Source organism: Garra rufa, chromosome 9 (genome assembly GCF_049309525.1).
Source record: "Garra rufa chromosome 9, GarRuf1.0, whole genome shotgun sequence".
Classification (NCBI taxonomy): domain Eukaryota; kingdom Metazoa; phylum Chordata; class Actinopteri; order Cypriniformes; family Cyprinidae; genus Garra; species Garra rufa.
In genome coordinates, this window is record NC_133369.1 from 14,177,701 (window position 1) to 14,194,832 (window position 17,132).

General features: G+C 33.8%; 1 protein-coding gene across 2 annotated transcripts in view; it reads right to left on the reverse strand.

Moving 5' to 3' along the window:
- Window positions 1-17,132, reverse strand: part of osbpl10b (oxysterol binding protein-like 10b) — a 72,047-nt gene that overhangs the window by 22,753 nt on the left and 32,162 nt on the right. For both annotated transcript variants that reach the window (XM_073847243.1, XM_073847242.1), the window contains 2 exons: window positions 14,207-14,429; window positions 13,858-14,000 (listed from right to left, as the gene is read on the reverse strand). In XM_073847243.1, coding sequence (XP_073703344.1) covers window positions 13,858-14,000; window positions 14,207-14,429 — 366 coding nt within the window. The remainder of the gene's footprint in view (window positions 1-13,857; window positions 14,001-14,206; window positions 14,430-17,132) is intronic.

Consider the following 17,132-nt stretch of genomic DNA (forward strand, 5'->3'; position numbering starts at 1 on the left):
TTATTATTATCATCATCAATATTTAAAACTGTTGAGTACTTTTTTCAGGGTTATTTGATGAGTAGAAAGATCCAAAGATCAGCATTTATCTGAGAAAAAAAAACTGAACATATCATTCAAAAGCTTGATGTCAGTATAATTTTTTTGATGGGGGAAAGAAATGACAGAAATTAATACTTTTATTTAGCAAGGACGCTTTAATTTGATCAAAAGTGATGCTAAAGACATTTGTAATGCTATAAAAGATTTCTATTTCACATAAATGCTGTTCTTCTGAACTTTCTATTCATCAAAGAAACCTGAAAAACTAGAGTAACTAGAGTAATTATGCTAAAAATGCAGCTTTAAGATCACAGGAATAAATTAGATTTAAAAAAAATATTCAAATGCAAAACAGGTATTTTAAATAGTAAAAATATTTTTTAATTTTACTGTTTTACTGTACTTTGGATCAAATAAATGCAGGCTTGGCGAGCAGAAGAGACTTCTTTTAAAAAAGAAAATCTAACTGTTCAAAAACTTTTGACTGGTAGTATACATGTCGAGTATCGCGTCTGTTTTTTAAAGCAAGCAGACAAGGAAGAGGTAAAGGTGTAGTTAGCTCATGCTGAACAAATTCAGTACGATTTCAGTCTAAAGACAAATTATTGAAATCGAAGTGCACATAAATTTACTTAGTGTCCAGTCACTCCCAGTTCTTCATAAAGTCATCAAACATCCTCTTTAGTTACGTATAAATATACACCATTGTTAAAATTTTTAGAGTTGGTGAGTTTTTTTATTCATTTTAAAGCTAAATATATTTGATCAAAAATGCAGTAAAAACAGCAATATTGTGAAATATTATTACAATTTAAAATAAAAACATTTTAAAATGCTATTTATTCCTGTTAACTGAATTTTCAGCATCATTACTCCAGTCTTTGGTGTCACATGATCCTTCAGAAATCATTCTAATATGCTGATTTGCAGCTCGAAAAACATTACTTATTATTATGGATGTTGAAAACATATATTGTGCTGATTAATATTCCTGTGGAAACACTTTTTTCAGTATTCTTTGATGAATAGAAGGTTCAAAAGAACAGCATTTATTTGAAATAGAAATCTTTTGTAGCATTATAAATGTCTTTACTGTCACTTTTGACCAATTTAACGCATCCTAGGAGAACAAAACAATCTATTTCTTTCAAAAAGACAAAAAATAAGTCTCACTGAACCCAAACTTTTGAACCTTAGTGTATAAATGCAGTAAAGCAATGTTAGTACAGTTTGAGTGTGTGAGTGATGTGTTTAGTGTGTTCATTTTAGATGATGTGTTTAATCCCCATGCAGTCCCATGACACGGCCTGATCTGCACATGACTCCACGGGAACCTCCAGAAACTGGTGTGTGTGCGTATGTGTGTGTGGTAATTCATTATGGAACACTAGAATACTGCATAGTATGCAAAGTATGGTATACAGTAGTATGCTGCAGTCACTTGACCTCATTATGTAATTTAATTTATAGGGAACCCCGGGTATTAAGACTTATATGGCATATTTTTATACATATTTTGGACTATGGGGGGCACCATTATTTCAATAACATGAAATCGTTGCAATTGGTGAGCTACTGGCCCTACCTGTTGGTATTTTTACCTCAACACAACTTGGAAAATAAAATACTGATATGTTGCTAGATTGTGAGGCTTTTGGTTATAATTCAGTCAAAGAGCAACAAAAGAAAAGCGATGCAAGTCTGCTTTCCTAGCATTAATAAGAGAAAAATGGGAAGATTCCTGTGGACGAATAAAACTTCCTAATAGGGCTGTGCAATATGGACAAAATAATCATATTGCGATTTTTTGAACGAATATTGCGATTGCGAATTTATTTGCGATTTTGGCAACTGTTTTTGCTTTTTCAAACAAGCTACATACATATATTCTAAATGTATTCAGTGCACAAGAAGTGCATAACAAAACATTTCACAATGAAATAACATAGTATTAAGTTTAATAAACAAAACATAAAATAAATTAGCCATGTTACTTTTTTCCCCCGGTACTTTAGCCTACTTTGTGTAATAACGAAAACATTCATTTCAGTGGAAAAATAAGTCCAAAACTCTCTATTTTAACATTTTGAGGGCTCTACAATCTTTTTTTTTTTTTTTTAGAAATTCTTATGTGTTTTAATTTTTCTGATAATTTTTAATCAAATGAAAAATAAACCCTTTAAATTTTTGGCAAACAAACAGAAGTTTACTGTTAAAATCAATACATGGAAGAAAAAATATATTCAGTTTAAAACGTTTAAATAATAATTGTAGTATTTTTTCTACAATTAAGTGGTTAATCTTGTTGTAATATTTTTTTTATCATATATATTGTTTTATGTATGTTTTGTACATTATACTGTACAAAAGTAATACAAGACTAATATTGTTCTGTTACATGTTAAACCGTACTTTTATTTTGACAGGTTGCCGTGAAGTTTCTGTGTGTACAGTGTACAGTATGATATGATGCTAGTTTTCTCAAATGAAACGGTAAAAGTGACACTCACAGCAGCTTTGGCGATTGAGTTTATCTGTTCATGTGAGATGCAAATGCCAAAAATTAGCAGGAGCGTCACGCGTGCTTCAGTATGCGTGTAGTAAAGAAAAAAAACGCGTCTCCACTCTCCACCATTCATACATAGAGGCAAACGGAACATGCAGGATTCATATTAAAACGGTCTTTTTGCATTTCAGTTTTCACAGACACTAGTCCATATCGCGATTTGAATTAAGTGACAGACCAACTTTTGATTTATTAATCCAAAAATCAACGTATTCCGTGGCATTTCGCGCTATAGTAGATTCGGTTTTTATGAATGGAGTCCACGATCCGTCCGTGTTTTCGCAGAGCAGACATTGTAAACGCGTGACCCTGTAGAGACAGAAATGACATGCCTTCATGTAAATAATATAAATAACATAAGGCAATTTAGTTTGTTTAATAAAAAAACAATGTATAGACCTGTTCTATAGGAAAGATAACCTTAAATGACTTCTATTGTGATCTGGCACTATATCGAAATTAAAATGAACTTGACGTTCAAGGGGGGGATAGATAAAATCGCAGCCTTATGCGGTTTAGAAATCGCATGTGCTTAAATCGCGAATTGCACAGCCCTACTTCCTAAAGACCTGCGTCTTTGTTCTCTCCACTTTAGCCCTGATGCCTCTGAGGCTTTTAGTAGACCACAGCTACTGAAAGAGCTTACAAGCAGCAGAGATGCCATCTTAGCAGGATGTAAACATGCCAAGGCTTGTCATGATGCCGCAGCCACTGAAGGAGTTTCTCAGCGCAGATTTCGCTCGATATCCGGGGGCGTTTAGACTCCTTGTGGGGATTTATGTACACATAATTTATGTTATATTAAAGCGATAGTTCACCCAAAAATGTATCTGTTTACCCCCAGGGCATCCAAGATGTAGGTTACTTTGTTTCTTCAGTAGAACACAAACAAAGATTTTACATAGACAAAAACAAATTAAACCCTGCGACTCGTGATAATACATTGAGGTCTTAAGACACAAAACAATTGGTCTGTGCAAGAAACTGAACAGTATTTATATCATCATGTTGGGAACGCACTCAATACAGTTGAACGTTGTGGTGGATCAGAGGTAAATAATGTTATAATGATATAAATACTGTTCAGTTTCTTGCACAGACTGATCGTTTTGTGTCTTAAGACCTCGATGTATCATCATGAGTCACAGGGTTTAATTTGGTTTTGTCTGGGTATGTTTTTTTCACTCTCAAAGATTTGGTACCCATTGATTGCCATTATATACTGACAGACTGCAACGGTTTGAGTTAAAAACAATCTTTGTTTGTGTTCTACTGAAACAAAGTTACCTTCATCTTGGATGCCCTGGGGGTAAGCAGAAAACATCAAATTTTCATTTTTGGGTGAACTATCCCTTTTAAGCCATACAAGTCTTAAAGGAGTAGTTCACTTTCAGAACAAAAATGTACAGATAATGTACTCACCCCCTTGTCATCCAAGATGTTCATGTCTTTCTTTCTTCAGTTGTAAAGAAATTATATTTCTTGAGGAAAACATTTCCGGATTTCTCTCCATATAATGGACTTCTATGGTGCCCCTGAGTTTGAACTTCCAAAATGTAGTTTAAATGCAGCTTCAAAGGGCTCTAAATGATCCCAGCCGAGGAAGAAGGGTCTTATCTAACGAAACGATCAGTTATTTTCTAAAAACATTTACAATTTGTATACTTTCTCTACATTCTCTCTACACCGAGCTAGACAAGACAAGCATTTGAAGTTAAAAAGTATATAAATTGTAATTATAATAACTAATCGTTTTGCTAAATAAGACCCTTCTTTCCTCGGCAGTGATTGTTTAGAGCCATTTGAAGCTGCATTTTGGAAGTTCAAACTCGGGGGCACCATAGAAGTCTGAAATGTTTTCCTCAAAAAACAATTTTCTTACGACTGAAGAAAGACAGACATGAACATCTTGAGTGACAAGGGGGTGAGTACATTATCTGTAAATTTTTGTTCTGAAAGTGAACTACTCCTTTAATACCTGGGGTTTCCTTAAAAATGTGATCAATTCTTAACTGACATCTTCAGTTTTCATTGGTTTTATCAGAAAAAAAGTCAGTAAAAAAGCCTGAAATGCTAGAATCTCATCTGCTACATACTGCAGAAGTAGTAAGAGTAGTAATGTATGGTAGTCTGCTATTGAAAGACAGCCTCAGTGTATGATGAGCAACAGAGGAAAGAAAAAAGGGGAGAGAAAATGAGAAAATCCCCTAGTCAGAGGATCAAGTGTGTAGTATAGACTTCACATTAGTCATTGGCATAATCTCAGATTATACTCTGCTATGTCTTGTGTTCACAAACACAAACTCAAACACAGTACAGCTCTGGCTCCAGGCTTCAGCTTAGCATACAGAGTTGCTTTTTTTGTACACAATGCAATTAGCTCTGTTATACACTCTAGATGAAATACAGTGAGTTCAAAAGCGTTGTCAGATACCTGTGAAAATGCTTAGACTGCAATTGACACTGTGTTGAAATCTTCCTTTTCAGGGCTGATCATAAAAGTCAGCTGATTTTGGTCTGGTGACGTGACATCATGCCAGAGCTCCTGGGAAAACAGCATGGGCTGGTGGGAAAGCAGTGTTTAAAACGGCACCACCTTCATGAATTAATAATCAGCGGCAGCACGTTGTCTTCAGGGACGCGGTTAACAGAAGTGCCCACGCACTGAGAACAAGATGAAACCACCTTCCTGAGACAAAGAGCCTTTAATGAACTCCACTATATAAAATTATAATAGTCTGCAGAAACAAACAGATTGCAGGAGTGAATAAAATGATAACGTATAACACAACCATTTGAGTTCACGATTTCAATTTCATATTTAAAAAAAAACAATATAATCATAATTATAGTACTAATAATAAAAAAAAACTTAAATGTAGTTGCAGCTTACTATAGGTTTAAAAGAATATCTTATAAATATAATCGAATAGCAGGTTGAAAAGACCAGCATTTATTTTAAATATAAATATTTTGTAGCATTATAAATGTCTTTATATCTCATCAAATAATAATTATAATAAAATATATTAATAAATATGATTATAATATTATAATATTTTAATATTTTCAAATGCAAACAGTAAAATGTAGCATGTAGTTTTTTAATTACTATTATGATTATTGTTATTTTATTGATGTAATGAAAAATAATATTACAAGACATTTTAATATTTAATAAGTAAAAAGTAGCTTGTAGTTTACTTCATTACATTTTAAAACCTATTCAAATATTTTACATTACATTGAGAAATTATTATAGTAGTAGTATTTAATACTACATTTTACTTTTTACATTTTTAAAATTATTATATTTTCACATTACATCAATTAAATAATAATAATAATAATAATAACTTTTATTTAGAGTAAACTACTTATTAAATTTTAAAATATTATTAGAGTATTATTTTACATTACATTGACAAAATATTTATAATAGTAGTAATATCTTAATATCTCTAAAATCTTAATATACTATTTCATATTACATTGATATAATATTATTTTTTTATATTGTAAAATGTAAAAAAAATAAATAAATGTAATATATGGTTTAAGTTTTTAAAAATGTACTACTACTGCTACTATAATATCTTATCAATTAATAATTATAATAAAATATATTAATAAATATGACGAATAGCATAAAATATTTAAATGTAAACTAAAATGTAGCATGTAGTTCACTTAAATTTTTTTAATTATTATTACAATCATTATTGTTATTATTTTATTGATGTAAAGATATTATAATACATTTTAATATTTAATAAGTAAAATGTAGCTTGTAGTTTACTACTTAAATTTTAAACACAAAAAAAATTAAATTTTTATTACAATTTTACATTACAGAGATTATTTGTAGTATTTTCTTTTTAAATTTGTAAAAAATATTATAATATTTTACATTACATCAATAAAAAATGATTAATAATAATATTAAGATTTTTTTATTTAAAGTGAACTACTTATTACATTTTAAAATATTATTCTAATAATATTTTACATTACATTGATAAAATATTACTATTAGTAGCAATATCCTATACAAACTACATTTTAGTTTTTACATTTTAAAATCCTTATATATTTTGCATTACAATGATATAATAATAATACAATTTAGCTTATTTAGTGCTACAGTAAAAGTAGATTGAATAATTTCAGTGATAAATTTGTAGCACATTAAAGACAAAATGAGAAAATGTCAAGTCAACTATTAAAAGTAGATTTAGATATTTTTCGAAGACACTGAATAACAACTGTAATAGCTGAATATATACAAATAAGCTTAGGCTTGTGATTTTTTCTGTTTTTTAAAATGTCTGTTTTCTCTTTTAGTTCCAAAGCTCATCTAACAACACATCAATGTTATTAACGAATTAGTGAATCAGAACCACTGGAATCAAAATCTGAACCAGAAATCAATTTAAAATGACTTGATTCCCATGTAACCCGTGCCTTAGCTGTGGCCCAATATCTCTAGTGAACTGACCGCTGTAAAATCTTTTCCATTTCCGTTGAGATGAGGACAGATGTTTGTCTTCTAGCCACACACGCACACAAACACCTCACCCAAGAGCCACAAAACACCCATCCGATTTGAATCTCAACAAGGATTTGCACCACTGCGTGTCCTGTCAAACATCTGGGATATGTATGCTTGATGGGCCATGTCTCATAGCTCGGGTTTGTTTTTCTGCTCCCTGCAGTTTTGCTGCCGTTATTTTCTTCTGACAGCGCAGAAGACAGAGCTGTCAGACCATGAACAGACAGGAAAGAAAGGCACGCTGGTCCAACACTGAAATCTCTCTCTCTCACTACTTGAGACTGCTGACAGCCTCATTTCAATCCCAGTTGTCCAAAAAAATCCAATAAAAACATTGCCTTAAAAAAAGAAGCATTAAATGCTTTGTGTACATTACACAAACCTACTCCCAGACAGCTTTATTCAGTCGTGACTGCTAGTCGTGACTGCTTTTCTCTGTGGTTCACTCGCAGTCTTCAATCACTGCAATCCTTTCTGCTCTCTGCTTTCCTCTACTGGTGATTACAATGAAGTACAGCCATTCGAGTAATGCAAACAATGGGCAATCTGCCACAAGAGATCTTATTATGTTTCATTTACATCAGAGCAAACACAATCTGCAGGCGCAAAGGCACGTATTTGTCAATTAAAAGATTCAATATCGCATTCAGACAAATGCTTTGGCGTTTGGCCAGTGGTGATAAAGGAGAAGCCCTTTCGCTCCAGTCCCCATCGCAGCCGTGATTTATAACCTCTCAAGCAGCACTGTTGTTTTACAGCATGTCTTACTGTTTCTGCATTCAGACAAGAAGAATCACAGGGGCGGCTGCTGAATAAATCGCTTGGTTAATCGTGTGTTGTATTCCCCCTATCCTTGAGCAAACCCTGTGAATTTTAAAGTGTTACGGCTGAGCCGCCAGCCAGGCGATTCTCATCGGGTGAGTAGCTACGCCATCGACCCATGGCCCTGTCTGTCAAAATTAATTACAATATCCCAAACTCATGTAGAATAAGTAATGATACTTTCTGATGAGTCTGCTTTAATAACAAGAAATTATAACTTTGAATAGGTATGCTACTTATTAGGTCAAGGTCAGCGTATTATAAATGTTTTACTGTAAATAATTGACTGTATATTTTTACTGTATATTATTTTTCTGTATAGTTTATATGAGCAATAATCACACGAGTAGATGTACGATATGGCTGTATATTGGCACGGCTGTGATTTGGCCGTAGGTAATCACAACGTGCCAATATACAGCCATATGTCATGCCTACGAGTGTGATATTGCATTTATACAACAGTTCAAATGGCACAAGTGTGTATACCAACGAAATAACAATGGAGTGTCTTTAAAAGTTCTTTTGTGCAGAACTTCTTCCTGCCTCCACAGATTTAAATCTAAGTTTGACAGTTTAACAGCTGAACCCAAGCCTCCGTTACTAATTCCAAAACGTCACTTTAGAACTAGTAATGAACAAACACTGAGTTGCTTCACTGAAAGCTTATTGTATTCCTGCACTAAAAGCTCACTGTATTATGTGTAGTAGAGTATTATGAGAGAGAGATGGACTGGGCAAGTGTGATGACCTACATTTGATACAGCATTCATTCTTTAGATCAATCCCATATTCACAATAAAGCATTAGTTTGAATGTCATCTTTGTCGTAATGTGAATATCCTTTCATCTGTTAAGGGTCATTTCTGATGACAGCGCTCTAAGTGCATTTGTTAGCTGCGTTGAGCTGACGTTGAAACTAAAAATAACCTCCGCTTATTACAGTAAAATAATATTTAATAAACAACAACAACAGCTATCATAAAGTTTCTAGGCAATTCAGTCAAAAGTACACAGGCAGTGCTCTGATATACAGCATTGAATTTACTTAAACTTGAGATTTTGTCGAAACAATTTGTTCTGGAACAAATAATAGATTACTGAGACCAAAGACTGCCCATTGGAATTACCCAAAATGAATTAAATCTCATGTTTAACCACTATAGAGACATCAGAGCCAGCTGCAAATTCCAGAAGATCTGGCCGAGCTGAGGCTTCCCTTGTGTGGGTTCATGAGTGCTGAATAACCGCTGACATCCTGAAGCTCACATGCCTGAATACATCAATGCAAATTAGATGTTATTTTTTATTAACAAACTGCATGTTTGAACTATAAACAAGTACATTCTCGCCTGAAAACCTTAAAACTACATTTGTAACACAAAAACAGTAATATATTAGTGGATTTGGGCATCTGCCATGACACTCTGTGAGAAGTACCGCAAGCAAGTTATACAATTACAAAGTTGGAGTTCTAATATCGCACACTTATTAGCCAATCAGATTTGAGAACCTGAAAGAAGTGTTATATAAAATTTTAGAATATCTATATTTTAGAATATCACTGATAATTTTCACCTCTAATGAACTGTTAACATTTACATTTAAGATTTGAACTGAAGAATCGGATGATTTGTGGTACTCTCATGAACGTGCGTCCAAGACTGACATGAATGAGAAGAAATTGTTGATTAAAGTTTATATTTTTGTGATTTTTTTGGATATTCTCATAGCTTCATAACAAAAAAAGAGATGTCTTTACTACCCTTCTGAACCTTGAACATGTCAGTTGCATTGCTGTCTACACAGGGTCAGAAAGCTCTCAGATTTCATCAAAAATATCTTAATTTTTGTTCTGAAGATGAATGAAGGTTTTATGGGTTTGGAAAAACATGAGGGTGAGTAAGTAATGACAGAATTTTATTTTTGAGTGAACTACACGGTTGTCAAATTGAGGACATGCAACACTAACAAGTGCAAGTTACAATGGAAGATTGATGATGAACCCTACACATAAACTGATGAGTGGATTTATCCGTGTTTTAATAAGCCTGTGGTCATAGAGCTTTTTTAGATGGATGCCAAGGCTTTTTAGCCACTTCCTGTGGATTTTTTTTTTCTGCAACTAAGTGACTAATAAAATTTTGGTTGGCCAAGCCTCTTCTCATCAACCTATGCTTGCACTTATTGTAAACAGATACTAGGTAAAAAATTCTGTCATTATTTACTCACCCTCATGTTGTTCCAAACCCATATGACTTTGGTTCATATTTGAAACACAAATTAAGTTTTAATGAAACTGAAGAGGTTTCTGTCCTTCCAGGTAACCAAAATTTAAATTGAGCACATCATCATATAAAGTGACTGTATCTCTTCACAAGACTTGGATTAAACTGCTTCATATTGATTCATTTTAAACACTATTATGACCTTTTTTGGATCTTCTAAGTTTTGGTCAACTGGATTTTTAATGAACAGAGAGAAACCTTTCAGGTTTCATTTAAAATATCTTAAAAGGATAGTTCACCCAAAAAATTCTGTCATTAATTACTGACCCTCTCCAAACCTCTTAGACCTTAGATTTTCTTCAGGACACAAATTAAGATATTTTTGATGAAATCCGAGAGCTTTCTGACCCTGCATAGACAACGACGCAACTAACATGCTCAAGGCCCAGTGCTTTGTGCACTAAAAGTATTCTTGTTGCTTCAAAAAATTACGGTTGAACCACTGATGTCACATGAACTATTTTAATGATGTCCTTACTACCTTTCTAAGCCTTGAAAATGTCAGTTGTGTTACTGTCTATGCAGGGTCAGAAAGCTCTCGGATTTCATCAAAAATATCTTAATATATGTTCTGAAGATTTGTGTTTCCAAGATTAACCACAACCATATGGGTCTGAAATAACACAAGGTAAATAGTGACAGAATTTTCATTTTTTTAAATTCATTTTAATTTTATCCCTTTGAATTTATTTTTATTCCCCTCAAATCAAGCTTAAAATATTGTTTACAATTCACACAGACTATAATGATGCTTTAAGTCGTTCACAGAAAGTCAGCTTTTGCATTTTACGATTATGAGAAAGTCACACAGGTTTGGAACGACATGAGGGTGAGTAAATGACAACAAGGTTTTCATTTGTGGATGAACTATTCCTTTAATTCCCACAGCAGCTGAAGTGGCTTTTTGCAGCTGGCAATCACATTACGCAGCGCGAAAGCTTCGGATAATTATGTATCTCCAGGGCTACAATACACACAGTGTGAAAAAAGATCACCAGAGCTCTCCTGCGTGACGCGGCTACAATCCACAATGCCACACAGAATCCATACAGCAACACATGCATTTCCAAAAAAGGAGGCGCCTGTAGCTAGATCTCATATGCGGTATGATGGGATTGATTGATGGAGCTCATACAAACTCATTTCAGTCCTCAGACACATCAGTATATTTCACTGTCTGCGCTGGCACAGTTTCATGCCCAGATAATCCATGCAGTCGATGCTGATGTTGCATGTATAAATCTGCATTTGGTGCTGGAAGCGCCTTAAAATGACTAAAGTATACATGTACCGTTAATTTGTTTTACACTTCAGCATCGTGCCATCATCATCTTCTTAATATTCAACAGTGCGAAGTGAGTCATTTAAAGGTTTAATGGTATGGCTCACCACGGTAAATTAATTAGATACATTAACTCGGGTATATCAGAGGAAAAAACGTAGCACAAATTCTGTCTGTTGCTTTCTGGGAGCATGTTCATCCTCACAGGGAGCCGATTTAATGACAAGCGCACACAAAGCAAACGCAAAATGAATTAGCTCCCTTCAGGCACACGAGCACAATAATAAATTAACGCGCCTTTATACATACACCAGCGTGTGCCGCAAACAAACAGTTGCACACGCTTACGCCAAAGAAACAGCAGCCCTGGCCTTTCTCCAGAGAAACGCAGGCGGATAAAAGGTTTCCAAGAGGGACGGGCTGACTCATTCAGGGCTCCAGAGGGATTGTGGGTATCCTCAGTCACCCGCCACAGACGCTAAAACTAGAACACGTCCAATTAGTGTTCCTCTTCCACTCTTTCGCTGCAGAAGCCTGGCAGGCTCACGCACAATAGCGTAGACGCGTATTTGAAACTTTTCAAAGACGTGTCTACTCAACGGGAGACTTTAAATGAGTCAGAGACCATTCTGATTTTTTTTGGGCTATTATCTGATAAGCTGAAGAGATCTCGGTGACAGATTTCACCCCTGAAAGATCATCTTTCTTCAAAAGTGATAAGCAGCGCGTCACAGAGCTGCCGGCTTCAGAATGATAATGATGGGTGTAATGATGACTATATTGCAGGGGCGTTTTCTTTGAGGAGGTGAGGGAGAAAGTGCCGCCTCAGAAATTTGGATGAGAAAAGTATTGCCAGTCCTAAAACAAAGTTAAATGAAATACAAGACCAAATAGTGGCTAAAGTAGTCATTCTTCTAAAGTAATGCTGTGCAACAGTGGCAGCAGTAAATACATTTTTTGTCAGCAATGTATACAATTTCAGGAAGAGTCTAAAATAAAATTAAATAATATGTAAAAAAATATATATATATATATAAAATTTTGAACAAAACAAAATGAAAACAAAAACAAAACAAAATAAATGAAAAAATAAAATAACATTTAAAAATGAAAATATAATGAAAATAAAATTAAATAATATGTAAAAAAATATATATATAAAATTTTGAACAAAACAAAATGAAAACAAAAACAAAACAAAATAAATGAAAAATTAAAATAACATTTAAAAATGAAAATATAATGAAAATAAAATTAAATAATATGTAAAAAAAATATATATATAAAATTTTGAACAAAACAAAATGAAAACAAAAACAAAACAAAATAAATGAAAAAATAAAATAACATTTAAAAATGAAAATATAATGAAAATAAAATTAAATAATATGTAAAAAAATATATATATAAAATTTTGAACAAAACAAAATGAAAACAAAAACAAAACAAAATAAATGAAAAAATAAAATAACATTTAAAAATGAAAATATAATGAAAATAAAATTAAATATGTTAAAAAAATATATATATAAAATTTTGAACAAAACAAAATGAAAACAAAAACAAAACAAAATAAATGAAAAATTAAAATAACATTTAAAAAATGAAAAGAAATGAAAAAATGAGATAAAATAAAAGACAATGAAATAAAATTTAAAGCAAAATGAAACAAAAAAAAACTAAATTAAAATGTAATAAAATAAAACAAAATTTAATTAAAAATTTAATAAAATAAAACTAAATTAAATTAAATACAATAAAATTTATAGCAAAATATAATTTAATAAAATTTAAAAGAAAATGAAAAATAAAATAAAAATGTAATTAAATATAATAATGAAATAAAAAAAAATGAAATAAAAGAAAATGTAAAAGAAAATGAGAAAGAAAGAGATATATATATAAATAAAATAAAATAAATATATGAATAAAATAATGGTGTCTAGAATGGCATTTGCTGTATAAAACGTTTAAGGAAGATAGGAAATAAACCATAAATCTGTGTTTCTGAGTATGTGTGTGACAAACTAAAATGCAATACAAGATCAAATACGAGACCAAATAGTATCTAAACTATGCAAAGGATGTCAACAGTGACAGCAATGGATGAAATCAGTAATTTCAAAAATAAAATACAATAAAATAAACTTTAAAAGAAAATAAACAAAACTAATACATTCAATTAAAATAAAATAAAATAAAATTTTAAAGAAAAAAATGGAAATAAAAAATAAATAAGTAAGTAAATAAAATAAAGAACGTAAAAGATGTTAGAAATATGTAATACATCTGTGTTTGTGAGTACCTCTGTGTCTTTGAGCCGTTCTTTGTTCCTGTGAAGTGGGGAGTTGGGCTGATGTCTAGTTGAGGGGCTGTTACGTGTCAAATCTCCATTTTTCACAAGGTCTTCTGAGGCAGATTTGGGCCTTGACCAATTAGAGATGTTATCTGCACACAGGATGATACCAGTTAGCATACACAGCAGGGCTTTATCATGAATACTCGTTCAAATTAACTACAAAATTCACTATTAACAAAATGTGTGTACACTGAACTTCAAATCATGTTTGCAATGCTATAAATCACACATTTTGGCACACTGCACCAGCACACATCACACATTTCAGAAGAGACAGACAGTGCCATATTCTCGCCTGTATTGGATCCCTGCATGTGGCTGTGGGTGATGTGTTGGGCTGCCTGGCACACGTTGTGCTGAAGGATACTCAGGCATTCTCCCAGACAGCTGAGTGTGGCTGCAGACGTGGCTTTGAGCAGGAGCAGGTCCTGGTCCAGGGAGGACAGCGGTCCGCGGCTCGGCAGCGACTCGATGGAATTCACCAAGTTCTTCTGCTGGCCTTCTGCCTGGGACATGACCTAGAAAAAACAGATCAACAGACAGCCTTCTCATCGATTCCATTTGGACTTCTAAAACATCTTAATTAAATTTGAACAACACACATTTGTATTTAGAGCTATTTCAGTCGGGCTTTCTATTATCCACAGAACAGCCCTCCAGTAAATGAATCCTTGATTAGAATGGACTTACAAACTGTATAAAATCAGTTCTGTGATATTTACACAAGAGCACACTGCCAGCTGGATGTGTACAGTAGCTTATTTTACTTGTTTAAAGTAAAATATATATTCTTGTAAATACACACATATACACATATATATATAAATAAAGTGTGATTAATGAGATTTGTTCTATTTTGAATCCAATTTTTCTATGCAAAAGGCAAAAAGTTGACTCGTTATAGTTTGAATATAATAAAATAAAACCCCAAAGATGTCACTACCAAAATGACACCAAATGTTTTGGCAGTGGCAATTTTATAGGATAACACCCAAAAAACAAAGATGTCGCTTTGTGTTGGTAGTGACTGTTTCGGTAGTGACAATTCTATGGGATAACACCTCCCCCTTACAAAAAAACTACCAAAACATCAATAAATATTTGGGTATTGACTGTTCAGGTAGTGACAATTTTATGGTATAACACCAAAAAAAGAACAAAGATGTCACTACCAAAACGCCAACAAATTAGGGCTGTCCCCGAATAGTCGAAGATTCGATGCATCGATATGCGGAGCCTGATTCGACCACCGATCTCACAGTCGAATCTTCGCGGGTGAAACGAGCATCATACCATTTTGCCAATATGGGGGTGCTCAATGTCTAATTGCACACAGAACTACTGGTTTTGTACGGTTATATTAAGTTATATACAGCCTTTGATTATGATAATGCAGTAAAAACAAAAGTGAAAAGAAAGAAGCGTTCAGTAAATATTTTTAACGTGTTTGTGAATAATTCCAACCACCCCTGTGACAAATTTAATTTTCACTTTCTCTGATGCATGACGAGATGAGGACCATCTTGACGCGTTTTTGCAGTTGGAGGCGCCTCTTTTGAATGGTTTTCTGTTGGCAGTGAGCGTTCTGTGCCCTGTTTATGCGCCCCCGGCTGCTGCGCCTCGCGTTTTGCAGGAGCGCTCTGAGCGCCTGAAGTTGAAAAAAAAAATCAACTCTGAGCGGAAAAACACCCAACGTCATTCGCGTTCTTTTCCATTGTCCAATCGAATGAATGGAGATGCGGGTCTTCTGTTGTGATGGCGAAAGTTTACCGTTGCTTAAAAAGTCCGGAGACTGCAAGAAATGGAGGAGAAACCTTTGGTGTCTATCGTGGGTAACCCGGAGCTGTATTATTTAGGGTTTCTGCTAATATGACAGTTTACTTAACAGCAAAAAACTAAGTTAGAGCGCTCGCGCTATAATCCTTTGAATTGACTGACAGGACAGCTGTTTTGGTCGTTGCTTAGCAACATAAAAAAACCGCAGCACACTGCTCTTTCATTAAAAGTCACCAAAAAAGGCAGTGCTGTGCGCCTCGCGTTTTTAGAACTAAAAGACGCGTTCTGTGTTTTTATTTAAACCTAAATAAGTTTGTCTGTCAGTTGGCAGGCAGTTTTGGTCGCTTATAAAATAAAATAAAAATAGTTTTACCCTCCTGCTGACTATAGTGTCGTGCCCCTCCCAACCCATTCACACACGCACATAAGATGATTCGACTATCGGTCGACTATAGAAAGATTCGAAAATTCTGATTCGACTATGAAAATTCATAGTCGGGGACAGCCCTACAACAAATATTTCGGTATTGACTGTTTAGGTAGTGACAATTTTATGGGACAACACCCAAAAAACCCACAAAGATGTCACTACCGAAACTTCAATAATGTTTTGTCATGACTGTTTTGGTAATGAAATTTTATGGGATAACACCCCCCCAAAAAAACAAAGATGTCACTACCGAAACTCCACCAAATGTTTCGTTGTGACTGTTTTGGTGTGGACTAAAACATACACGGCTTCGGTAGTGACATTAAAATGGGGGACACATTATGTTTTACAAATTTCAGGACAGACACCTCCCAATTGAAAGTACCCACTAAATTATGATTTTATATTTATTAAGCTTACTGATATTTTAAATATTATTGTGGGTTTCAAGAGATAATAAAAGGATCTTAGCAAACATTTAAAATGTATATACTTACATAATAATATGTATTCATACCCTTTGCAAACTGTCACAGTCTATGGGAAAATCCAAAGTTCTATACCATTCCAAATGGCTGTTCTAAAGCATCCTAATTGTCCTGATTCATTTGGAACAGCTGTTTTCATCAACTCAACAGGTGAAAAACAGAAGCTCTCTGCTGTTGGTTTGTGGACAGTCATGGCTAAGACAAAGGAGCTCACTGAGGGTCAGGAAAGGGCTATAAGACCATATCTAAATGTTTTGAAGTTCCAGTGGCTACATTGCAAAGTATTATTAAAAAATACAAGACGTTCCGCACTGCGAAAAATCTCAGAGGATGTGGTCGGAAGCCAAAAGTGACACCTGTGCTGGCCAGGAGGATAGTGAGAGAGGTAAAAAAAGAATCCAAGGATCACCACCAAGGCCATCCTGATGAATCTGGGCTCTGCTGGTGGCAACATCTCCAGGCAGCCAGTCCAACAGACACTGCACACCGCTGGGTTCCACAGACGCAGACCAAGGAGGACACCACTT